The sequence below is a fragment of the Clupea harengus genome, chromosome 12, assembly GCF_900700415.2.
Source record: "Clupea harengus chromosome 12, Ch_v2.0.2, whole genome shotgun sequence".
In the NCBI taxonomy this organism is placed as follows: domain Eukaryota; kingdom Metazoa; phylum Chordata; class Actinopteri; order Clupeiformes; family Clupeidae; genus Clupea; species Clupea harengus.
The window spans coordinates 592837-619695 of NC_045163.1; the positions used below are offsets into that span (position 1 = coordinate 592837).

General features: G+C 40.3%; 2 protein-coding genes across 9 annotated transcripts in view; one reads left to right on the forward strand and one right to left on the reverse strand.

The window, feature by feature from the left end:
- jak2a (Janus kinase 2a) overlaps positions 1 to 20381 on the forward strand; it is a 64910-nt gene extending 44529 nt beyond the window's left edge. For 7 of the 8 annotated variants that reach the window (XM_031577822.2, XM_031577823.2, XM_031577824.2 and 4 more), the window contains 10 exons: positions 10 to 148; positions 7894 to 8045; positions 8423 to 8573; positions 9761 to 9891; positions 10011 to 10200; positions 13397 to 13521; positions 15396 to 15568; positions 18292 to 18409; positions 18970 to 19083; positions 19192 to 20381. In XM_031577822.2, the coding sequence (XP_031433682.1) occupies positions 10 to 148; positions 7894 to 8045; positions 8423 to 8573; positions 9761 to 9891; positions 10011 to 10200; positions 13397 to 13521; positions 15396 to 15568; positions 18292 to 18409; positions 18970 to 19083; positions 19192 to 19299 (1401 nt within the window). In that variant the 3' untranslated portion in view covers positions 19300 to 20381. Of the gene's footprint in view, positions 1 to 9; positions 149 to 7893; positions 8046 to 8422; positions 8574 to 9760; positions 9892 to 10010; positions 10201 to 13396; positions 13522 to 15395; positions 15675 to 18291; positions 18410 to 18969; positions 19084 to 19191 lie in introns of those variants that run through there. The other variant, XR_004164806.2, reaches the window with a different exon arrangement.
- Positions 20382 to 24551: 4170 nt separating this feature from the next.
- Positions 24552 to 26575, reverse strand: rln1 (relaxin 1). The gene is made up of 2 exons (XM_012830001.2): positions 26265 to 26575; positions 24552 to 25327 (listed from the first exon to the last, which is right to left on the reverse strand). Exons 1-2 carry the CDS (start codon positions 26485 to 26487, stop codon positions 24957 to 24959), a joined length of 594 nt encoding a protein of 197 aa, XP_012685455.2. The 5' UTR covers positions 26488 to 26575; the 3' UTR covers positions 24552 to 24956.
- Positions 26576 to 26859: the final 284 nt, after the last annotated feature.

Consider the following 26859-nt stretch of genomic DNA (forward strand, 5'->3'; position numbering starts at 1 on the left):
CCATGTCAGGAGGATAAGGGTCTCATCCATGGGAATGTCTGTGCCAAAAATGTGCTGCTGATTCGAGAAGAGGACAGAAAGAGTGGCAACCCTCCCTTCATCAAGTTGAGTGACCCTGGAATCAGCCTTACAGTTCTGCCTAAAGACAGTGAGTTCACTCAACCCACACACACACACACACACGCACCTGACACACACACACACACACACACTCAACCCACACACCTCCACACACCTATATAGAACCATCAGTATGCTGTCTGTCTAACAATCTGCAACACAATTATTATTGTCAGTAGTAGTTAGTAGTAGTAAGGGTCCCAAGTAGCAAATTGATGCTAGCTCCCAATTCAGACATAAGGTCGGTCACTGATGTGTAGATAATGCCTTCCAGTTCATCCCAAAGCGGTTGGATGATTAGGGCAGGTCAAATACACTAGATTCAGAAGTAGATTATTAGGACAGTTGTAATGGTATGTTCTGGACTATAAATTGTGTGTTTTTTTTTAGTTTAGTGGCTGGTCCTGTGACATATAGTCCGAAGCAGCTTGCGCTATGCATTTACATTTACATTTACATTTAGTCATTTAGCAGACGCTTTTGTCCAAAGCGACGTACAAGGGAGAGAACAGTCAAGCTACGAGCAATAGAACCTGGTGTAACAATAAATAAATACTACTTTACATAAGAAATATAACAAAAAGAAATAAAAAAGAAAAAAAAGAAGTGCAGAAATGTAACTGCTGTAAGTGCAAGTTACGCAACTAGTCGAAGTGCCAGTTAGGACGGGAAGTGCTCTCTGAAGAGTTGGGTCTTCAGAAGCTTCTTAAAAGGTAGAGAGGGACGCCCCTGCAATCTTGCATGATAAATAGACTGCGTAACAATGACAGTATAATGCCACAGAGTCCTTAAGGTGGATGGCACGGTTTATAGTGAAGACTCAGCTGACACACACACCTGACACACACACACACACACACACACACACCTGACACACACACCTGACACACACACCTGTAGCTGTAGATCTGATCTGTACATCATCATCATCATCTTCTTCATCATCACCATCATCTTCATCATCATCATCAGAGTGATGTCTATGGATGATGATGATGATGATGATGGGTTATTATAGTGATGAAGAAGAAGAAGAAGAATCCATCATCATCATCACCATCATCATCATCAGAGTGATGTCTATGGATGATGATGATGATGGGTTATTATAGTGATGAAGAAGACTCATCATCATCATCACCATCATCATCAGCAACTGTAGGCTAACGTGAGAACAGAAAGAAACATTATTCTGCAGCATTTAAAACTGCAGATAGTAAAATATTCCCAGCCTAAACAGTGACGGGAACAAACCTTTTCAATCCAAAAAGGGACTCGGGAGACGTGCAATGCAAAGGCAACTCTTCATGAAATGGCAAAAAACAGAGAATGCTACTCATTGATATGCCCACATGGATTCATGTGTTTCCTGTGCGAGGCGATATAAGAGGTCTTGGTATATTCTTCTTGAAATGCACCCATGGTCATTTGCAATGAATAGATAATTTTTGACTTTGACTAAGGCTGTCTCTGTGCTCCAATAGGCTCTTAAGCCAGATTGGAAGTCTTCTTGGATGTCGTGTCTGTGTAGAAAGGAAGTCCGTTGTTTTGCTATTACGCTTTCAAGTATTTTACAGTAAAAGGGACGTTGGATATAGGTCTGTATTTTGCCAGGTTATCAGGGTCAAGTAGGGATGAGAATCGAGAACCGGTTCTTTTTTAGAACCGGTTCCTAGTTCCAGCCAAATTCTTTAACGGTTCTGCTATCGGTCCTTTTTGGCGTTGCGCATGCGCGAACTTTTTTAGTTTCTTCTTCAGACTGCAGCAAACATGGCAGAAGCGTTCTAAAGTTTGGCTCTATAGACCTAATCAGAATGTTTGTAAACAAAGGTTGCCAAGGTACTTCCGGGTGGCTAACTGTCATCCTGTCAACAGTTGTTAGTATAGTAGCATAGCATAGTAGTTTATAGTTGTTCTGCCTCTAGGCATTTAATTTGAATTGTCGAATTTGTAAAAATTTCAGTTTCATCCAGACTTTGATTTTGACGTTGTAATTTTGAGCCGTGCAGGAAGTAGGCAGGTAAAATTGTTCAGAATAATGTAGAAACGGCAGGCTGACGGTCATTACACCGGAGAGATTCCTTATTACAGGTTGATTCCCCAGCAGAGGCATCGCTGTATCTTGTTATAACTAAGTTAATTTCATTGTTTAAAAACGTAGTTATAATGCTAAAAAAGGCAATGTTAAAACGTGGATGCTATTAGGAAATGTTAACAGTTAGCTTAACATGTGCTTTCTTTACTTCATGGAACTAGGTGACTTGGCTAATTGCAACATTTAGCTTTTTGTGTTCTAGTTTACTCTTTCACCCTTTGATCACTTGAATTTATTGTCGTGGATTCAGTACAATTTGAAGAATAAATCTGCAAACAAGAATACAAGACATTCTTCATCTTTATGAATATAAGAGAGTTTAGCTCGCTGTCTAGTTGAAGTTATCACACCTCAACGAGGACAGTACAATAGTAGTTAATTTACGAATCGATTAACGTCATGCCGAAGACGTGTTGTGTTTGGGGTTGTAATACCAGATGTACCAAGGAATGTAAAGAATTAGGTTTAGGCTTTTTTTCCGTTTTCCCACGGTAAAATCTAAATCGACCCAACAGAAAATCTGGATACAGAGACTAAGACAGGTGGATAACGCTAGCACAGATCCAGCCTTAGTACGTTTACCGGGCGGTCTCGTTGCATCTAACGGTACCAAACTGTGGACAGGCTGGCAACCAACCACTCATGACCGGATTTGCGGAAGACATTTTCTCACAGGTCATTTATAAAACGTTTTTGTTGGGTTGCTGTTGGGTAGCATAATGGTAGCATAACGTTGGGTAGCATATCGTGCAAGCTTGCTAGCGTGAGAATGCTAGTCCCGTTGTTGTAAATAAACAAACCACACACAGTGGCGTGATCTGGCTTGGCTATGATACGGTTACTTAATCTTTTTTTATAATGCAGGTCGGCCAAACCCTGCTGATCACACTGATTTTGCCCAATCACAACACCTGGGACCTGAGTTAGCTAACTCCAGTCCAACCACATCTGCTAAGAGAGCACAAACCCTCAAAACTGCTCATCTACAATACAATGACAAAGTTTTCAATACTGTCAATAAGATAGATAGATATGTACTTTATTAATATCTATATGGAAACATTCTTGTGTCCAGACAGATAGCTGGAAAGCTACAAACAGTCCTGAAAATTGTTCATCGTTAAGTTGGATATTGTAGCGATCTCAGTCACTACGAGTTTGATACAATAAACCATTACAATATGACCGTTACTCGCTAACAAATATCAACAGCAACGACATCGTTTTTCAGTTCACAAGATCATACTCATAAAACGTGTTGTTATCATATTCACAATTATGAATAAACGTGTTTGTAGCCTGGTTAAATTACATGGAAAATCCTGTTGGTTTGTTAAGGTTTACTATGGGCAGGGGCGACGTTAGCCACCCGGAAGTAAGTTATTTGTTGTTGTGACATCACGTTGAATTGTCGTATTCATGAGTACCAAAGACGTCACTTCCGTGAAGCCTGCCGCCATCTTTGTGTCCAACTCTACCGTTATTCCCATTGTATTTGTACCCAATAGTAGCTAGTTAGTCATATATATTAATATATAGTAATAATATAATAATAATAATATAAATATAATAATGGTATTGTTTTCTATTGATAGGTTCTTAAAATTTAGACTTTTTAAAAGTAGTATTGTCTAATTCTAGTGGTTAGTTAGCTTTCATAGTTAGCCAGCGAACAGTCATGACTACGAACACAGCACATCTGAATGAAGCAGAAAGACAACGATATTTAGAAAAAACATTGATTATTGGCTGCGATCCATATTTATTATCGGCAACTTTATTTTGTCCCTTAAAGTCTGCGAAACGTCTGCCCCAACTGTCCTTTCCCGACATATATATTTATCTTGTACACAATCCATCCCCATACACCGGAGATAGCCTTAAGGCTTTCAAAAGTACATCAATATGCAGTTGCAGGATGGGTGAACGACACCAAGATATGGCATCTGGAGACAAAAAATATGTATGTCATCACATGACATCTTAGTAATTCAAACAGCGATTATGAACCGATTTATTTTAGTGGTGGTTAAGAGTGCCAATGTGGGCTAGCTAGGTGTAGCTAACGCCTTTAGTGAAGGGCTAAACAGCTCGCTAACTATTAGCACTCTAGCTTGCTCAGGAGAGTTTAGCTCTGATAAGACACAGCAATTATTCACGATTGTATCAACGTGCTGCATTTCACTTAACATGTCAGTCATTCCCAGGCTCTGAACACAAAATCAACATGTCCGTGGATAGTGGTGCAGGAAGATAAAAAGTGTTGACTGCACAATCTGAAGTTAGATGTTGGCTGCCAGTTGTCTCTTCTAATTTGCAGCCAACCATTTATTCCGCCGATCTAAATCTTTTGGTATACAATTAAATTGTTTCTTTGGGTAATTTTCGCGACTATTGTCGCATCCATCAGCACAACATAAGCAGGGCATTTTAACTTTCTGCGGGTTGTGACCGACTATTGTCTGTGTTGTGACCGACACTCAGCTAGACTTTCGGACACAAAGATGGCGGCGCTTAAACACAGTGACGTCACGTGGTACTCATGAATAGACCTAATCAGAATGTTTGTAAACAAAGGTTGCCAAGGTACTTCCGGGTGGCTAACTGTCATCCTGTCACACTGTCAACAGTTGTTAGTATAGTAGCATAGCATAGTAGTTTATAGTTGTTCTGCCTCTAGGCATTTAATTTGAATTGTCGAATTTGTAAAAATTTCAGTTTCATCCAGACTTTGATTTTGACGTTGTAATTTTGAGCCGTGCAGGAAGTAGGCAGGTAAAATTGTTCAGAATAATGTAGAAACGGCAGGCTGACGGTCATTACACCGGAGAGATTCCTTATTACAGGTTGATTCCCCAGCAGAGGCATCGCTGTATCTTGTTATAACTAAGTTAATTTCATTGTTTAAAACGTAGTTATAATGCTAAAAAAGGCAATGTTAAAACGTGGATGCTATTAGGAAATGTTAACAGTTAGCTTAACATGTGCTTTCTTTACTTCATGGAACTAGGTGACTTGGCTAATTGCAACATTTAGCTTTTTGTGTTCTAGTTTACTCTTTCACCCTTTGATCACTTGAATTTATTGTCGTGGATTCAGTACAATTTGAAGAATAAATCTGCAAACAAGAATACAAGACATTCTTTATGAATATAAGAGAGTTTAGCTCGCTGTCTAGTTGAAGTTATCACACCTCAACGAGGACAGTACAATAGTAGTTAATTTACGAATCGATTAACGTCATGCCGAAGACGTGTTGTGTTTGGGGTTGTAATACCAGATGTACCAAGGAATGTAAAGAATTAGGTTTAGGCTTTTTTCCGTTTTCCCACGGTAAAATCTAAATCGACCCAACAGAAAATCTGGATACAGAGACTAAGACAGGTGGATAACGCTAGCACAGATCCAGCCTTAGTACGTTTACCGGGCGGTCTCGTTGCATCTAACGGTACCAAACTGTGGACAGGCTGGCAACCAACCACTCATGACCGGATTTGCGGAAGACATTTTCTCACAGGTCATTTATAAAACGTTTTTGTTGGGTAGCATAATGTTAGCATAACGTTGGGTAGCATATCGTGCAAGCTTGCTAGCGTGAGAATGCTAGTCCCGTTGTTGTAAATAAACAAACCACACACAGTGGCGTGATCTGGCTTGGCTATGATACGGTTACTTAATCTTTTTTTATAATGCAGGTCGGCCAAACCCTGCTGATCACACTGATTTTGCCCAATCACAACACCTGGGACCTGAGTTAGCTAACTCCAGTCCAACCACATCTGCTAAGAGAGCACAAACCCTCAAAACTGCTCATCTACAATACAATGACAAAGTTTTCAATACTGCCAATAAGATAGATAGATATGTACTTTATTAATATCTGTATGGAAACATTCTTGTGTCCAGACAGATAGCTGGAAAGCTACAAACAGTCCTGAAAATTGTTCATCGTTAAGTTGGATATTGTAGCGATCTCAGTCACTACGAGTTTGATACAATAAACCATTACAATATGACCGTTACTCGCTAACAAATATCAACAGCAACGACATCGGGAACGTCTCTTTTTTCAGTTCACAAGATCATACTCATAAAACGTGTTGTTATCATATTCACAATTATGAATAAACGTGTTTGTAGCCTGGTTAAATTACATGGAAAATCCTGTTGGTTTGTTAAGGTTTACTATGGGCAGGGGCGACGTTAGCCACCCGGAAGTAAGTTATTTGTTGTTGTGACGTCACGTTGAATTGTCGTATTTCACACGACAAAAATGACACCTACGCCACTTGTAACCTGTGTAAAAAGTTTATTTCGTCGAAGGGAGGAAATACAACAAATATGAATACGCATTTGAACACACAGCATGGAATTAAATTACAGGAATGTCATGTCTTCGATGCATGCAGCAGCTCAGCTAATGTCGGCGCTTCATCTCTTTCTGTCCAAGGTAAACTCTTCAAAAGTGATCACAACCACTCACTGTGTGAAGCAATTTGCCTTTATTGTGTGTAGTCGATCAAGTTATCTTCTGTCCCTTCGTTTGAAGCATACATTTTAGCTCCGGCATTGGTCTCCCATTATTGATCACTTCACGTTTGGATTGAAAGTCCAGTTTTGAGATGTTTGATCGTAACGGTGTTAATTATCGGAGGGCGTGTGTTATCAGCAAACGTTTGCGTTTTCGTGTCAACCCATTATTAAACTGAGCATATCGTCTTTTAATCCATTATTAAACGTAGCATATAGCTACGCTAGCTTGGCTATAGAATCTTCCATTTTCAGCCCCCTACATTGAGGCAGAGGTAGTGTTTGCCTCCCCTCTTAATGTGGCTTTATGTCAGCTCAGCAAATTCAGCGATTTTGTTAGTGCCATTTGTTTCATTGTGTAAACCAGCTTTCACTATATAGATAATCTCCATTTCCATCCAATTTAGCTGATGACGTTCAGAGTCAGACCGGTTCAGAGGCTGGTAGTCTGTCTGGGTCACATGTACACCTCTAGCCCATCCTTAATTCGAGGCAGGGAAAAATAAAATTACCGAGGAGAGGATCAACGAATGTCACCGAGCAGTGACTAAGTTTGTGGTGAAAGGTTTGCACCCTTTACCCTACGGTAGATGCCCCAGATTTTCGTTAGGTTAATTTCTAGGAACATGTTTAAATTAAACAGAATACATTTTATTTAAGTTACGTAAGTTTTATTTTAAGTTCAAGAGGAATATGTATAAATGTTTTTGGTTATTTAATTTTTGTTTAATGTGTATATACATACTGTATATGGTGCATTATAGAAAATTATATAAAAGAAAATTAATGTAAATAAACTCGTTTTCACCCCTTGCCCAATAAGAATTGATAAAAGAATCGATAAGGAATCGAATCGATAAGCAGGAATCGATAAGGCATCGGAATCGTTAAAATCTTATCAATTCTCATCCCTAGGGTCAAGGTTAGGTTTTTGAGAGTTGGATCTCTTCTGTTTTGAATGATTGTGTCACATATCCTTTAATAATAGAACTGTTCACTACTTTAAGTAGTGTCTCGTCTATTAAGGGCAGTGAGTGTTACTGTATATTGGGTTCCAATTGTTATGCTACTTTAGTGAAAACCACATCGAAGTGGGAAACCTGTGCTAATGCTTGTGTGTGTGTGTGCGTGTGTGTGTGTGTGTGCAGTCCTGCTGGAGAGGATCCCATGGGTACCACCTGAATGTGTTGACAATCCACGGAACCTGAGTCTGGCTGCAGACAAATGGAGCTTTGGTACCACACTGTGGGAAATCTGCAGCGGAGGGGAGCGACCCCTGAGCACTCTGGACAACTCAAAGGTAACATATTTTGCAATGTTACTACACTCCTTCATTCTATCTCTAATTATTTAGCATCGAAGCATGGATAGTCAACACTGACAAATGCATTGTCTTATAAAAGATCATGATAGTCAACACTGACAAATGCATTGTCTTATAAAAGATCATGATAGTCAACACTGACAAATGCATTGTCTTATAAAAGATCATGATAACAAATACTGCCGCTGTGCCGTGCAACATTTCGCAGGTGTAAAAGTCCTGGTCTCTAATGAAGGGTTAGCCTGACTGCTCCTTCTACTTATCTTCCCCTCCGAGCTCGACAGTCATTCTACTGAACATCCATTAGTTTCTATAACCATGCAGTTAAAATAAAATGTTTTTTTGTTTCTAAGAAAAATCTTTTCTACGAGGATCGGCACCAACTTCCTGCCCCCAAGTGGACCGAACTGGCCAATCTGATCAACAGTTGCATGGATTACGAGCCCCTGCATCGGCCCTCCTTCAGAGCCGTGATCAGAGACCTGAACAGCCTCTTCACTCCAGGTCTGTGTTCCCTGTATACAATAACACCTTATAACTCACTCCAGGTCTGTGTTGCCCAGTATACAATAACACCCTGTATACAATAACACCTTATAACACCTTATAACACCTTATAACCCACTCCAGGTCCCTCACTAGCAACACCTGACTAGCAGGGCAATTAGCATTAGCATCACATCAATATCTAGTGCAACAGCTAAATATTACTGAACACTTTAAGGGTTGTGTTTTCTGTGCTGGCTGTGTCCACGACCTATGTTCAGAGTGTTTCTTTCAAGTATTTTTTGTTTCTAGGTTACCAAAGCCGTCTACTAGCACTTCTGACATTATCCTAACTAACAAGCTAACCAAAATGATATCAAACGTTCAGTACTCATCAGATAAAAAATGTGACATTAACAACCGAAGCTGTTACATCTCTCTAGGCTTTGTAATTTAAATTTTAGTTGTGATTTTGGAGTGTTTTATATTAAGACATATATCACTGGGTTGTGATTTTTGTGTGTTTTATATTAAGACATATATCACTGGGTTGTGATTTTTGTGTGTTTTATATCTAGACATATATCACTGGGTTGTGATTTTGGTGTGTTTTATATTAAGTATCCATCAGGTTGTCATTCCATGTTACATCCCATCTCATTGCCCTTGGGATTTAAAAGCTTGGTTTCATAAAAAAAAAAACTCTTGTGCATGAGTGGACAAATACAACCATTACATCTCCACCTTCCAAATTTCAGTGCTTGCCTCATAATTAAAACATTTTTTATAATAATAATAAAATGATGCTTGTATCTGGGTGGCATTTTGTTTACAGTGGATTACAAATTAGGATTAAGATTCCAGGGCCAGTTTCAATGGATGTCATTTTTTTAGCATCGCCAACAATGGCACTGACTGTAAGGATTCATGGACTGAAACACTGTAGAACATTGTAATGGTAATTTACTCTTGGACGTTTAGAGTACAGTAGAGTACAGGTTAGAATGTGTATGATGTTGAAGGTGGTGTGGGGAACCCTGCATTAGAACCCCCATCAGATCAGACTCCTGAGCAGTCGCACTCCGCTGCCATATGAAGCAGAATTCAAAGTGAAAGTCTCACTACTTCATCACAGCAGAAGAGCTGCAGAGTCACTAGAATGTGGCACATCTCTTAACTCACTTCTGTTCTTCCTTCCCCTTTAGACTATGAGCTGCTGGTGGAGAGTGACATGGTGCCAATCAGAGCTCGCTCTGGATACCCTGGAGCGTTTGAGAGCCAGGAACCCGCCCAGTTTGAGGAGCGCCATCTCATCTTCCTGCAGCAGCTTGGAAAGGTGCAGAACCACACCATGCACCATCTGTCTAGATCTGATTTCTTCTTTCTGAACATGTCCCATCCGTGCATCCCATTATCTGTTCACAGTATCATGCACCTTCTCTCTTGCTCCACTAGGGGAACTTTGGCAGTGTGGAGAAGTGTCGTTATGACCCACTGCAGGACAACACAGGAGAAGTAGTGGCCGTGAAGAAGCTTCAGCACAGCACCGAAGAGCATCTGCGTGACTTTGAGCGTGAGATCGAGATCTTGAAGTCCCTCCAGCACGACAACATAGTCAAGTATAAGGGGGTGTGCTACAGCGCAGGTGAGTTTCCTTCTGCTCCTGAAGATCCACAGTCTGTTTGGCCTCTCGTTCAGATCGCTTAAAGCCCTTAAAGTCCTATGACCGTACTTTAAATGAGTGGTTCACAGGGTGGAGCGGGCCCGCCAGGTGGGGGTCACAGAGTTACAGCAGGGGGCGCGAGGGTTGAAGACGAAGAAACGAGAACTACCAAGGACCAACTACGTGCTGTGCTAGCATTCCTTGGCTTCTTGTTCTTCCATATTATTATTACAGTGTGACCAGGCTCTGTGGGTGCCTAATAGCAACCAAAACAAAACAAACAGTCCCGGTTGAGAAGCTTTGGTTTGACCGCTAACTTTTTACCCCCTAGCCAAACACAGTGAAAGTTTAAAGCCAGAAAATGGACATTCTCAGAGTGGATTTTGCCTTCCACCTGTGATGTGAGGCCTCAGTCATAACAGCGTATTAAATCAGCCACAAGATGGCACTGCAACATGCTTTCCTGTGTTCCTCTGACATGGTCTATCTAAACCCTCACGTAACATTAACACAATTCAACTGGTCCTCTTTCGGCTGTTGAAGCGCTCATCATCATTCAACCTTTTGCTGCTTGGGCCAGTTCACCCCAGTTATCGCTGCGCACAGCTAAAGTTAAACGTATTATTATGGTAGTGTATATCCCTGTCCTGTCATAAATGTCGATACTTTGCTTTTAGTTTTGTTTTTAAACATATTATTGCCTTCAACTAATAATCCTACATATATTACATGCACATTTCTCCAAACATTGTAAATAAATGTCAAGTACATTTATACAAAGAATCTCATATTGCACCTGTGTACATGTAAATTGGTCAAATTTGGGAAAAGAATATATCTGTTCTAAAGTCCTGCTCATGCCTCATATTCATTAGACAGAGCCACAGGTACTGTTTCACACCCTATCAGTGTACTGCCATCACATCCTCAAACTAGAGTTACTTAAATCTTCTCTCAGAATAAGACCTAACTAGGGGGGGGGGGGGTTCAGATCGAGAGAAAGAAATAGAGAGTGAGTGAGTGAGTGAGTGAGTGAGTGAGTGAGTGAGTGAGTGAGTGAGTGAGTGAGTGAATGTGAGTGAGTGAGTGAGTGAGTGAGTGAGTGTGAGTGAGTGAGTGAGTGAGTGAGTGAGTGAAAGAGAGTGAGCGAGTGACTCGAAAGTCAAAGAAAAAAATAGTAGGAATTAATGGACAGAGTGAAAGAAAAATGGGTAGAAGAGTGAAAAAGTCAGGATGAAAAGAAAGGGTGAAGAGAGAACATTGAGTTATACAGAGAGATGGAGTGTTAGAGTAGTTGTAGAGGGATAGATAGATAGATAGATAGAAAAATGCAGAGATGGAAAGAAAAACGATTAGAGTATGGAAGGTGTGTCTCTTATCTCCTAGTTATACAGTGAGGCGTGTATTGATGGACAGAGAGAAAAGGAGCCGTCATATTAGAGTAGGTGTCACTGAAGCACAGGTGCATGCCAGGTTAATGACCCTATTATGATGTCACAGTTGCCCAATGTATGTCTATGTGAGAAAATGTTTTAGTTCAGCTATGTTCAATGAGCTTTTTTATGGTTCATTCAGCTAATCAAACAAATGTGGGGTTTCAATCAATCAGCATTAAGAGACTACATGTTTTCAAATCAACGCACTTAAAAGAGTGCTCACATTTTTGCATAGCCTATTTTTCACATTCGATTTTATTTCGTACAACTCAATACTGCTACATTTTTTGTCTGAAAAACATCCCATTATCCAGATTTCTCTAGAAAATGAATGACAAATTGCTATGATGCTTACTTCTAGACAGAGCAAATGAACATGCAACCTCAGAGCGGTGCCCACACTTTGACATTAAACTGTAGTAATATCTCGGTGTTTGAAAGATTTAGAGAAGGATGAGTGTCCATTAGAGTGAATGCTATTGAGGAGGAGGAAACTCCGAGGGTGGAGTGTGTGTGAGAGCTACATATGTCAGGGGCAGATAGTGGGGGATATCTTCTAGTTCAACAGATAAGGGAGGTGGAAGAGATGCTGTCCTTTGGCTGCGTACCGTGACCACAGCAACATCTCAGAACATATACATCATTTCTACGGTTTCTTTACAGTTATTGTTCCTCTGCAGGGGTCCTTTCCATGTAGTCAGACCTTTCCTTCCAGTCCGCACATTGGCCAAAACAAGTGCTTTCCTTCCAGTCCTTACATTGGCCAAAACATGTGCTTTCCTTCCAGTCCTTACATTGGCCAAAACATGTGCTTTCCTTCCAGTCCTTACATTGGCCAAAACAAGTGCTTTCCTTCCAGTCCTTACATTGGCCAAAACAAGTGCTTTCCAGTCCTTACATTGGCCAAAACAAGTGCTTTACCTTGAGGCTGTCCATTGTATATCCATTTTGTGATTGTTGCTTTTAGCGTTGTCACTCAATACTGGCCTGATTTCAATTATTAAGTGTCTCTAGTAAAAATTTTGGACAAAAAAAGATATAAAATTCGACCCAGGTTCAAATATCCCTATGCTTTCCTTTAACCATATCTAATTTTTTTATATTTAAACGTTAGACTTGCTGTTGCTTATATTATGCTGTAGAGGGAACAAAAACATTAACCATAGATATATGGGTATATGGTCAATTGCAGTTTAGGCCATATATTGAATGGCAAACTAGCTTAATAGTAGGGTAATAAAATTACTTTTTACTAGTATAATTTCTTTATACTGTTTGCTGTTGTTTGCTTAGAACAATGCACACCTCCTTTGGTGAGGTTTATTAATGCATGAACCTAATTTGTTATTGTTTGTTTTGTTTGTTATTCACGTTTGATTTGTATGTATGTGGTGGAATGTGGTCAAAAGGCTCAGTTATTGGGTATTGAGTGAATATACTTCATTTTCTCTCTCTTGACGCATGGCGTAAACCATAGCCTTAAGCACTGCATCTCAGCTCACAGCTTTCTCAGAATCACTGCTACTGCCGATATGGCCAGCAGTTGGATGTGTGCTACGTGCAGTGGTCCTGGTCCTGGTCCTGAGTGTAGACTGCTATCCTGACTGTTACAAGGTTTATGAACATGTTGATGCCATTCACACTGGTATTATACAGTCGTTTATATATAGACTAGTCACATCTAGGAATGTTTAATAAATGGATAATTGTGTGATGTTATTGACCACTAGTTCTTTGTGTAGGCCGCAGAAACCTGAGGCTGGTGATGGAGTACCTGCCTTTTGGAAGCCTCAGAGACTATCTGATCAAGAATAAGGAACGCTTCGACCACAAGAAGCTCCTGCACTACACCTCTCAGATCTGCAAGGTATCATTTGTACCGATTGTGTTGTTGTGTGAGTGTGTCGTTGTGTGAGTGTGTCGTTGTGTGTGTGTGTGTGTGTGTGTGTCGTTGTGTGAGTGTGTCGTTGTGTGAGTGTGTCGTTGTGTGAGTGTGTCGACAACCTACAGCCTACTACCTGTCTGCTGTTTTTCACAACGTGCCCAAATGAGTTCAGATAAAAGATGTAAATTAGTGCCTTTATAGTGCCTAGATGACAGCAACCATATTGTCATAAATTAGTTAGGAAACGGTGTGCAAAATGTGTAAAATGTTTAGACGGCTGTATATGTCCTTACACAGGACAGGAGGCTTAAGTGATTCATCTACGTAAGCTTTCTTATACAGTACCAGTCAAAAGTTTGGACAAAGTTTTTTCTTTACTTTTATTATTTTCTACATTGTAGATTAATACTGAAGACATTTAAACTATGAATAAACACATATGGAATGATGTACTAAACAACAAAAGTGTTATCTACCATGTAGAAAATAATAAAAGTAAAGAAAAAACTTCTCAAAAAATGAGAAGGTGTGTCCAAACTTTTGACTGGTACTGTATATCCATTTGTCTGTTGGTACATGAGTGATCATGACTTGAGGTTTGTGCAGGGCCTCTAGCATGGCATTGACTGAGCTGCATAATATCTATTAGATCTGAAGAACATCTGCTTTTACCTGCTAATGCTACATAGGTTGATCACTAGTTTAATAATCTGTTGAACATCTGCTTTTACCTGCTAATGCTACATAGGTTGATCACTAGTTTAATAATCTGTAGAACCTCTGCTTCCACCTGCTAATGCTACATAGGTTGATTATTAGTTTAATAATAAACGTGGGCAACAATAGTGGAAAAAGCCAGAAGAAAAGCAAATGTGACAAATCGGTGAGAGGCCATTTTTGCTGTTACTCAATGACACAAACAGGTTGATTACAGCCCTGTCTGCATATTCAGCATCTCAAAGCCATTAACCCTCACATTTTTACCTTTTGATAACCGCACAGCCATAAAAATGAGATGGCCATTTGAATGGAGTGACTAAAAGCTTGTGATAGGTGAAAATTCACCCTAGTTACTTCAGGACTCCGGAGTTGTCAATCAGTATATTTATTCAACAAGAACAATTGCAATCGGGCTCACTCACAGCACAAGGATGAAAGTGAAGCCCTGATAAACACATCGCACAAGGTTTATATAGACAGAAGTTTAGTTTTCAGCAGGGATAACCACGTGGTGGATCTCTGACGTCCGAGGCTCCCTATATTGCAAGGATGGCAGTTTTGCACAAGGTCGGAAGAAGCTTATCACCTCTGGTCTAAACATGCTCTTGTACATATGCAGACTAAGTGGCACCTAATAATCTAAGTTACACACACGCAGAAACACAGAAAAGCCATGTTCCTGCTTACATAAGTACATGATTCATTTAAGGTAATTAATAATGCAAGGCACTTGATTATTATATTCTTAAGTCATTAACAGTGTTTGGAAATGATCTCCATCAGCTTGAACTTGAGGTCACTATATGGACGTATTGGTTTCTCTGTTGTCTTCTTGTTGTAAAGTGAACATGTGCCCATACATACACATATATAAGCCATACATACACATATATTAGCCATTGATTATACATATAACAGCGTTCTACTGTGCATGTTATCCTTCCAATTGAGAGTTGTGATCCAGGAGGTGTTATTCAGTGTTTGGTCATGAGTATAACTGCAAGTGTCTAGGATATGCCTGCATACATACTAGGCCTTCAGCAGGATAGCTGAATATAACAAAATAATAATCATCCGTGAACACGTGACCGGAAAATGGTTGACATCCCAGTCACATTTGTCTTTGTCGTCTTTAGGGAATGGACTACCTAGCCACGAAGCGCTACATCCATAGAGACCTTGCCACACGGAACATCCTGGTGGAGAGTGAGCTGAGGGTCAAAATTGGAGACTTTGGGCTCACTAAAGTCCTGCCCCAGGATAAAGAATACTACACTGTCAAGGAACCAGGAGAGAGCCCTATATTCTGGTGAGGACGTCTTTACAACTGTGAATGTGAAGTATGGTAGGATGGTTTTAAAACCCTAACCATGGGTAGTACACTGCAAGGAACCAGGAGAGAGCCCTATATTCTGGTGAGAACGTCATGACAACTGTGAATGTGAAGTACAGTGGGATCGTTTTATAACCTTTTTAGTTTTTTGGGCTTTTTGCCTTTATTCAGATAGGACAGTGAAGGTTTGGGCAGGAAATGAGATGGAGAGAAGAGGTGGGGAGTGGGATCGGGAAATGACTGTGGGTCGGATTCGAACCCGTGTCTCCGTGGGCGTTAAAGCCCGTATATGGTCGGGGCTACTGCTTGCACCACAGTGGCCCTCGATTTTTTTTGTGTGTATTTTATACATCAAGAACAACATTTGGTTTTGTTTCTAACACCAACCTTTTCACTAGGCAAAAACAAAAACAAACTTTTACTTAACAATGCCCCCCAGGGGTCAAATGATGCAACATTTTTGGACCACCTCAGGAAGGGATCTGGAGTCAATATACCAAGTTTTGTGTCATGACAGAATTGCTGAGATATGATCTTTCTGTCAGCATTGTCAATTCAGAGTGAATTTTTCATGTGGGTGTGTTATTTTAGTTTTTTTTAAATAGGTACCTTTTTACAACTTTTTTTAAATAAATAAGATAAATAAGGGGGGGTGATTTATCCAATCACAGTGCTCCCCAATGGTGAAATGAGTTTACATTTCTGCACCACCTCTAGAAGGGGGCTTGAGTCCATATACCAAATGTCGTGTCATCAAAGAGTTGAGATATTATCTTTCTGTCAGCATCATGAATTGCAATACAAAGACAATGGAGGGATTTACAGATAAATGACCCTAAATACCTGCTGTATCATATTTGACATACATTTTCAACAAGATTTTACTATAAAATAAAGTATGATATATCAGGTAATTTTAAGTAAATTAATATATAATAATAATAATAATAATAATTCAGTATTTTTTATATTAAAATATTAGTAACAATATAAATTTTATTCTTACAGTAACTTTTTCAAAATTGCCAAAGATTTCCCTCAGAGGGCAGAAGATATGTCTAGTAAATGGACTGCATTTATGTAGCGCTTTTCTACTCATATACCACTCAAAGCGCTTTACAGATGGAAGCCTCCGGCATCTACCCAGTCATACACGGATGGCAGAGGCTTCTATCCAAGTTGCCAATGGTTGGGGGTTCAGTGTCTTGCTCAAGGACACTTTCACACTTGGTGAGGGGGAGTTGGGATCGAACCTTCCGATTGCTAAACGACTCCTCTACCTCCTGAACCACTATCGCCCCACGTGTGTCAGATTGCATACAGTGCAACAGGTTTTTCAGGAAAGTTTTGATAATGGTGAAGTAGACGTCTCAAAAACATATGTAGCAAATATGGTACAAGAAGCATTATAGGGTTAATAATAATAATAATAAATATGTTATAGGGATAAGTAAAACAAACATGCCATACATAGGGAAAACAGAAGAGGGGGCTTATACTTATATTGTTAAAACCAGTATGAGGAGGCTGATACCAATATGAACGGCTAAGTGTCAAAATAGGGGCCAAAAATGGCCACTGTATTGGAAAGAGCGATACAGCCTTTAGTCCCAAGAATAGAAAAATACTCCGAGCTTAAGATGTAACGATTAAGCCATATTGCATCTTTCTGTGAAGACACAGTGAATAGTAGTTTTAAAGTAATGTGCAATTACTTACCTTTCCCACATTTTGACTCATGTATTTCAGACCCTTCCAATTTTTTTAATCAATAAACCAAGTTTTATTTTTTACTGAATTGTAAATAGGAAAGATCCCTAGGTTTCCAAAAATGTAAGGAAGTTTGTGATAGTGTCTGCTGTACGCTGAAAGGGTGTGAAGCAGTTACACTATATGACTGTGTGTGAATGCACAGGACATAAATTAAAAAAATAGCCACAAGCAGCAATCATCGGGTGTTCCGGAAGGATTTAAAGTCAAAATGGATTTTGAAAATAGACCACACCATGTAGGAGAAAACATGGTTTAACATCTTATGGATGATGTGTTTGAAATTGGGTAAATAGCTTCTATTTGGCATTATTAATGAGGCTACGAGATTGGTCATTCACTCTCTTGTATTAGCTGCTGAATTTTGTTGGCCATAAGTAACCATTTTGTTGAGCTAGCCAAATGGAACTTCAGGAGATGTGATCAAATGTAACCAAGTATAAGCATACCAAATTCACAAATTGCGTTCTGTATCAGTAATGTATCAGTCAACTAACGATCACACTCAGACTCGGACAACAGATCAGCCCATATTTGTTAGTGCTGTGGGTGTGAGTGCTTGAGAGGCAAAGATGGGGATTCAAAATGTCTGGACTTCCTGGGTTAACAGTGCAAGAGCCAATGAGATCAATGGGCAAGCAGATCTCTCCCTCTCTAGGCTATGAGGCCGTCTGGGTCTCTAACCTGCCTGTGCTCTGTTGTAGGTGATGGTCCGTCTGCGTCTCTAACCTGCCTGTGCTCTGTTGTAGATGATGGTCTGTCTGGGTTTCTAACCTGCCTGTGCTCTGTTGTAGGTGATGGTCTGTCTGGGTCTCTAACCTGCCTGTGCTCTGTTGTAGATGATGGTCTGTCTGGGTCTCTAACCTGCCTGTGCTCTGTTGTAGGTGATGGTCCGTCTGGGTCTCTAACCTGCCTGTGCTCTGTTGTAGGTACGCCCCTGAGTCTCTGACTGAGAGTAAGTTTTCTGTGGCTTCTGATGTGTGGAGCTTCGGAGTGGTCCTTTATGAACTCTTCACCTACAGTGACAAGAACTGCAGTCCTCCGGCCGTAAGTGCTCTCTGTTTGTCTGATGTGTCCAACCTTTGCCTTTCATTTACGTTCCTCTCTTTTTTGTTTACCATTCCCTCGTCAAGCCTCTTCCTCCTCCTCTTCCTCCTCCTCCTCTTTCACAACCATTTGTAATTCTCTGCTGGTTAGTCCATTCCGCAGCAGCAACTCCAGCTTGATAATACATTATATGTATGTGTGCCTTGTACTTGGCAGTTTAGGTCAGGGATTTTCAATCACTTTTTGACCAATCATTACAAAATGACCTTACTTTACTTGTGTACTTTTACTGAAGAAGGGCTTTTACTAAACTAAACTACTACTTTTACCTTTACCTTAAGTAAATGATCTGAACACTTGTTCCACCACTGCTGAAACATTACATTTTACAGGTCAGATTGGTGAAATAGCACACCTCACTGAAGTCAGGGGTGATGTTTTTGCAGGGTTGATGCAGATGAGTTTCCCAGCTCCATCTTAAAGTGGCATTTCAGAGCAGGTCTTTGGGATTTGAGTTCTGAGTGGTTTGCGTTGTTTGCTCTCCTTCTCCTTCTCCTCAGGTGTTTATGGAGCAGATGGGCAGTGATAAACAGGGTCAGATGATTGTGTACCACCTGATTGACCTGCTCAAGAAGGGCTATAGACTTCCTACCCCTCAGGGCTGTCCTCGAGAGGTGAGGACTGGGCTCATATGCTCTTCTTACCTTTACTGAGATCAGATCTTACCTTTACTGAGATCAGATACAGATATTGATGAACAACCCTGTCTTTGTCTTGTGCAGATCCAACAACTCATGAGCGAGTGCTGGAGCAGTGATGTCACCCTGCGGCCGTCCTTCAAGGACCTGAGCCAGTCTGTGGACACCATCTGGGATGGCAAGGAGGGCTGAGAGACTTCTGGGTCTGTCAGCTGCACCAAAGAGAACAGAACTCCTCGTCCAGTTCTGGAGGCCCTCAAAAGGAATGTTCTAGAACTCAGGCAGGGAAACCAATGCAGTTAGATCCCTGTGCATCTCTGATTCACCAGAGGGGGAGCCCTTGTGCTTAATGTGTCACAGTTTTTCAGCTGCCTGTGCTTCTATTTGTCTGTGGTCATCAGCCTGATGTTGTATCTGTTGTCTTCTCCGATGTTGACCATCAGTACTGGCTCTGTGGTCTGGTTGTTGAGATTTGGGGGTTGTTGACCAGATGTTATTATGTCTCCATGCAATTCATCTCAGATTTCCACCAGCCATCCATCCCAACTTTGAGAGATATTTCATTTGCTAGGCGATGGAGCTTAAAGTTGAATGAAGTCTTGTATGCTGTGCATAGATTGGAAACTTGTCATCTCTGTTGTTTTTTTTTTTCTATCTGTCTGACTTTGGAAGGCAAATGGCAGTGCTGAAATTGTCAAGAGAAAATGAAAATATGATTTAAATCCCATAAGAGGCCAAGAGGATTCTTTACACATTTTCCAAGTGCCCTATTTATATATGTACATGTATGTATATTTGAAATGATCTCTGGAAGTAGATTATGTAGCTATACCTGTAACCCTGCTGTTGATGCATAGACTGAAACCGCTAACTCTGATCTGCAACAAATCTTTTTCTAGCGATTCCTGTTGTTGTCTTCCTTAGTCGCAGCTGTGCTGTGGACGCGCCCTTTGACCAGCAAACTTCTCACACACACTGAGAAGAGCCTACGGAGAGAGAAAGAACTCAAAGTATATTGTGTGTTGTATGATCAGGACTGAGGAAACTATATATTTTTTTATTTGCAAAAGATATTTTTCATTGAATTGAATGTAATATTGTGTGACACTTCTAGAGCTCAAATGATTGTACAATATGAATCAGTGTTTTTGATGTGGTAATGTTGAGGCACACATTGTTTCATTCAAGACCAAAGGCAAGTGGATGTGGTTTGTTTGGTTTTATAAAGCTGTGTTGTCAGTGCTTCATTAAAGTCTCTGACTGACTAATTATGATGTTGGATGAAAACAGTCTCTACTTTTGAAGATTAAAAGTTTACAATACGTAAAAATACCTTTAATTAATTAGCAATCACTTTTCACTGATCATTGAAAGTCTTTTCAGTTTTATTAGGGACCTAGCACTGGCTGAAAGCCATTCTTTTTCTTGCCCACTTGTTTCCTAGTCATAATTTACATACATATTTTTGAAACCTACTATAAGCTTGAAGCAACAATATGCACTTTTTTTAGCCATCTGAAGGACAGATAAACACACCTGTTGTTCCCACTAATCACCCAGGCTATGCACCATGTACTTCTTTCGCCTGGGAAGCAACGTCCATGAAAATGTAGGAAAAGCTTTCACAGCACAACATTGCCAATTATGTCGCCAAAAGATACCAGTTGGCATGTTAACAAGCTTTTATCTGTGCCCACTGGTAGTGGAACAACTGGTTGGTAGAGTCTGCAAGGTATGTTCATGCCTTTTAGGTAGTTTGGCTATACTAGTTGTTGGCTGACATTAGCGCCGAAGCTTTTGCAGTACACTTGCATTGCCAATCATTTTCAGCAGCTGTGAGCTGATCTCGGGAACATTATCGACTCTTCTTGGTCCAAATCACAAAGATTAACTTTAGGTTTGGCACGTAAATTTTAAATTATAATCCTGGTAGCAGGATTAGTTTTATCTTTTTGAACTTTGACATGGGGGGGGAAAGAGCTACTTGTGTTGTTAACTGTGCCCATGACCATGTTCTAGCTCAAACTATCAAACAACAAATTGCATTTGGATTGGAAGGCTAAATTACCTGTCCAGCAGAAAACAGGCAACTTCGGCATCACTGAAAAAATGCTATAGCCACCAAATTCAGGCTGCCACTTCAGTGTAAAAGCATGAAAGGCTCTGTGTAGGTTTGTGATGGAGTAAACACTTCTTTTTTCTGATCTGAATTAAACATTCAAGTCTTGCAGAGTGTGGACTGTGGAACAAAAAAGGTTTATTTTGCCAGTGCAATACCAACAGTATAAACCTGATCAAGTCGCAAGACTATACTGAGTTTACAGAGTTTTGCATTCTCTTCTTATACCTCTGAAGAACCCCTCTTGTCACCCCTATATCACTGGTGGCCCTCGCAGTGGTGGCCAAAATTATTAGAACACTTGGCATATTTAAGAGGTTTCAGTTGTTTTTGTTGAAATGGCCATTAGAATACCTATCAAATGAATGAAATATCTACAAAGTCATCAATATGCTCTATAGACCATAGAATAGAGCCATCATAAGGAGATTTAGGTAATTTTCCTTACAAAAAACAAGCTAGGCCTATTTCACTGTCAATGTCACACAATCATGTTCCTTCACAGAAGAAGCCAAATTACTTGGGTAATCATTGTAAGGTGTGATTGTGGTTAAATTGATGGTAATGCAAGAGTCTTAGGACACAGCTGTGTGATTCTTTTGAATGTACAAGGCCTATCCTGCTCATTAAGTGATTGGTAACATCAGGGTTTTGTCACTGAGGCCACACCACCAATTGGTATAAATTCAAAGCCTCTAGAAGTAGTCTTGAAGCACATGTTGCTCTTTGAACATGGCTAAGGTGAAGAAGGAGCTAACGAGTGAGCAACGGGTTCGAATAAAAGCCCTTTTTTGATGCTGGCTGGAGTAACCGGCGCACAGCCAAGGACTTGAGATGCAGTCTAAACACTGTAAAGTACACTTCAGACCGCAATGACGCCACCAATTTACACCAGAACCGAAAGGGGAGAGGTAGAAAAAAGAGCGTGAAGCATCTAAAAATTCTCAGTCTTAAGGACCGAAGAAAGACCTCACGAGAACTGCGTGACGAGATCAACACCACAATGACTAATGGTGCAACAGTGCCTTCAAGAACTGTGCATCGGAAACTGGGAGAAGATGGACTTGTTGGCAGAATAGCAGCAAAGAAATCATTACTGAAAGAGAAAAATAGAGTAAAACGCCTGAAATTTGAAAAAGAAATGGACAAAGAAAGATTGGTATAAAGTGTTGTGGACTGATGAGTCCAGGTTTGAATAGTTTGGCAACAAGCGAAGAGTGTATGATCGACGAAGTGAGGGGGAGAGATATAAAAATGAGTGTCTCTTGCCAACAGGAGGGGGTAGTATTATGGTGTGGGTAGCCATTTCAGCCTCAGGAACAGGGGACTTAGTGAAAATGTATGGCATCATGAATAAGAAAGTATACCACAACATTCTGGTGAGGTACAGAGTACCTTCTGGGAGTCGTCTTATTGGGCCTGGATGCATTTTCCAAGAGGATAATGACCCTAAACATTCTTCTAACTATTGCCGGAACTACCTGCGACAGAAGGACTCTGCTGGAACATTGAAAATGATGGACTGGCCCCCTCAAAGTACGGACCTCAACCCCATTAAGCAAATTTGGGGCGAGTTGGAAAATAAACTGGACCGATCTATTGTAAATTTGAAGGAAAGCCTTTGGCTTGAGTTGCAGAAGGCATGGGATAACATTAGTGTTGAAGTTCTCAAGAAATATATTGACTCTATGACAGAGAGATGTGCTGCTGTAATTGCTGCAAAAGGTGGACATACACAATATTAAAGTTAAAAGTGGATAAAAACTGTAGGACACTTCATCTGATATTTGTTGTGCTCAGAACAACCATCTGCATGTTTCATGAACATTATGAAATTAAATCATGTTTTGGAGGCAAAGAAAGGTCAATATTCTCAGATCTGTCAGGTGTTCTAATAATTTTGGCCACCACTTGTATGTTGATTGGAGAATTGGGGGCCCGGAAAAGTTTTTATGTCCTATCTGGTCAGTCATCTGTGCTTCCCCTTATGGCCGAGGCCCAACAAATAGCACCTGGTTGGAAATGTGGCTAGTTCAGGACAAGAATGTGCAGTGGGACAGGAATGCCCTCAGTTGGCATACAGAGAGTTCCCTGATCCATCCTGTGGACAGATCCCTCGGTCACCCCTAAGACTCTCCGCACATCAATACGTCTAGACTTGATACATATTCAAACATAGAGTGCACATAATGTAATTCATATCAAAAGTGTAAATCAATTTGCATAGCAGTTTTAATAGCTTGTTATCTTGACCACCCTAGTGTTTCTACTGATTCTTCACACACTTTACAGTTATTCACATATTTTCCACCACACCCACTCTAGAGCCAGTGTTCAGTTTGTCCATTCTGGGCTACTGTAGAATCATGGCCGGTTGCATGGAAGAGGCACATTATAAGCTAACAAAAACACCATTCGTAGTTACCATTATACACTAATGAAAACAATTATGTATACCATTGTTAGATATTGGTGGGTTTCACATACCAGGCCATATCAATTGACCCCTACCCTAGGGGTTCAGAGCCAGGGCCATTAGACTTGATTAATCTAAATGGCCATGGTCAGGTTGCCTTACAGAGTGGATGAGGGGTAATTGTCAATTTTTGGTAAAAAGAAAATCATTATTAAATAAATGCTTGATGAATAAACTAGGTGTGTAATATAGCATATGCTTGCAATCCTGTAATTTCATGTATTTTTTTACGTCAAATCTTAAATCCTTAAAAAATGTAGTTCCTGTTTTATGGCGGGTGTTTGCCGTTTTTTTAAGCTTCCGAGCTTCCCCTGGTAACCCTGTGCTACACATCAAAACACTATGAACTGTGGGTAATTCGCTTTATATTCGCTGTAATTTTCGTTTATATTTGTAACCATTCCCAATACTGGTAATCAGCATTTTCTAAACCGATCGATTTTGTTGGCTGCTGCTATATATTTCCAGAAATGCATTAACATCTTTATTGGGAGTAATTTGGAATAAGTAGCCTCTCCCCAGTTCAAGTAGTCTCATATTCAGTTGTCAAAGACTTGGTTGGCCATTATGTAAACACCTACTTATTTCTGTAGTTATACACTAGCATTTACACTTTAATTATCACCACTAACATCCATGTACACGTGGTCTTGGGACCCTGTACCAGATACCATATCATAAAGGCTGTTTTCAGACCCTGTGCCAGATACCATCATAAAGGCCTTATGATTCCAGAAGTTGTGTTTGAATTTTTGTTGTAACCATGTATTTTAGTTTAAACAGCATTTAGTATCCACTTTACAACACATACAAAGTCTAGCACAAGTTTGTTTATGTGAATTTTGTATGTTTATTGTATTTTTTTTACTGTTTTACACTTGTTATTCGTGTTTTACACTTGTTTTATTCATTGAACCTTATATTCTTACACATTATAGTCTCTTTAATTCAGTTTATTGGTTTACAGTGCATTACAAACATAAATAATGAAAAACGTAAATTGGTATTTCTAATTTACCTAACTAATTTGAGTCCTTCTCCATATATCAAGGCAATTGGGTCCCAATTCTGAACCCAGCAAGGCCCTACATATATACTTCAGAACAACTCAGAGATTCTGCACTGGTTGAGAAAAGAGCAGCTTGATTTCCTGTGATGTTTTAAGAGAACACGCCCTCCCACCCTGGTTCTACTCTTCCACTCTCAGCTCGCTCCATCTCAACACATCCATGCCTCTCGGTTCTGTTCACATTCTCAGCAGAGCCGTCCAATATCGTTTTTTGTACAACCCTCGTTACAACATATGCCTGCCAGGCCATGGGAGAAGTTCCTCTTTCTTCTGTCGTAGTGGAGCCAGGGGGTGTTTGTGTCCTGGCTGAAGCCTAGAGGAGACGCCACCCCGCCCAGCTGGCTGCTTAAACTTGCTCTGAGTTGCTGCTCATTGGACTCAGCACCTGCCTGCGTCTGGTCAGTCCCCATCTTTAGCAAGTCTACCAGGGAGAATAAAGACACGGAGAAAGGAGGCACGGCTGGTTCAGCAGCTCTCCTCAGGTCTGAGGATGGAGGTCTGGGGAGCATTCCAGCTGGTTCCGACACAGCAGTGAGGGAGCCCCACTCAAAAGGATCTGCAGACAGAGGTCAAAGAAGTCATTGCTCATTATTTTACAGTATCAATACCCCATCAGAGAGATAACACACACACACACACACACCAAACCCCATGGATATGCAGGTATATTGCGCATACAGCAGCTTAAACAAACAGCCACTTGACCAGGTTGGTGCACAGTAGATCTCATCAAAATGTATTTTCAGCACAGATCTACTTACATAAATGCATACAATATTGCTAGATAGATAGATAAATAGATGGATATTTTATTTATCCCGACAGAAATTTAAGACATCCTGTAGCTCACAACTCACAAATAGTAGTGAAACTTACAAAACATATATACACACAAATAGTAACGAGACATAATAAACAATAATTAAAAAAAAAGTTGCAAAAGGCAGACAAAAATGGACAGTGGGTTGGTATGGTAAGATGGATCATGATAGGGCAGACTGAGGTAGAGTCCATCTCAGAAGGAAGTCCATATATCCAAACAACTATCGAGAAAATTAAGGATTTACGTTATAGGCTACAATAACTGAAACAACAAAATTACTGCCAATGACCTGATATACAGAAAGACTGGGGAGACGTGAAGGCAAACAGTGCAATGATCTGACCATATCATTATTTTACCTAGGGTACCTCTTTCACTTACAATAATCCTGTAAACTATAGCCTAAACTACGTTAAACTAACGAATCATGCAGGGTGAATTTTCTTTCGCCGTAGTCTAATAAATAAATGGTTAATTTTACGAATTTTACTTCGCAATTCCTGCCCTGGCCAGCATTGAGAGTGTACCGCTTTACAAATCAATGCCACTTTTATGAAATTAGGTTAACTATCCGATGTAGCGTGAGACTTCATGTTTTTAAATGATGGATCTAATGATAATGATACATCATCTAGAAGCAGTGTATCACTAAACAAATACCCAAACTTACCACTTTCTCTGCTCAGAAGAAAATCCAGATCCCTTTTCCAACGGGACCCGCCACAGGTGAAGATTACAGCTCGGATGAACTCTCTTCCGCACAGCTTCACCCCGTAGTCTTTAGATAACACCACCCTGTTTGAGTTCTGAGCGTTTACACAGACAAATAGACATGCACCTATAAGGATAATAGAAAGAGGCTTTGGCATGATTCCTTTGTAAACTGTTTGCATCTGACAGAGGAAAAGAAGTGTCACTCCAGGTTTCTGAACCTGATGAAAGTTGGTCTCTGATGAAATGTGGAGGTGAACTTCGCGAGCAGCTTGGCTCGGCTACGGCGCTCTACTGAAGGTCTTTTTAAATAGGCTCGTTTCGTGACTTAATACTCACCAGTTTACGTCACCGTATTCGTCCACCCACGTCACAGCCCCGGTCCTGAACTAATACGGTTGAAGAAGGAATGATGTGACAAGTTGCACTTCAAAACCGGTGATCGACTGTCCACGAAAGACATTCTCCCAATCTATGTTTTTATTTAATGTCTACTTTATCTAACGACGGAATGAATGTGTAAGATATATTGGCAATTATAACCTAGGCATAGG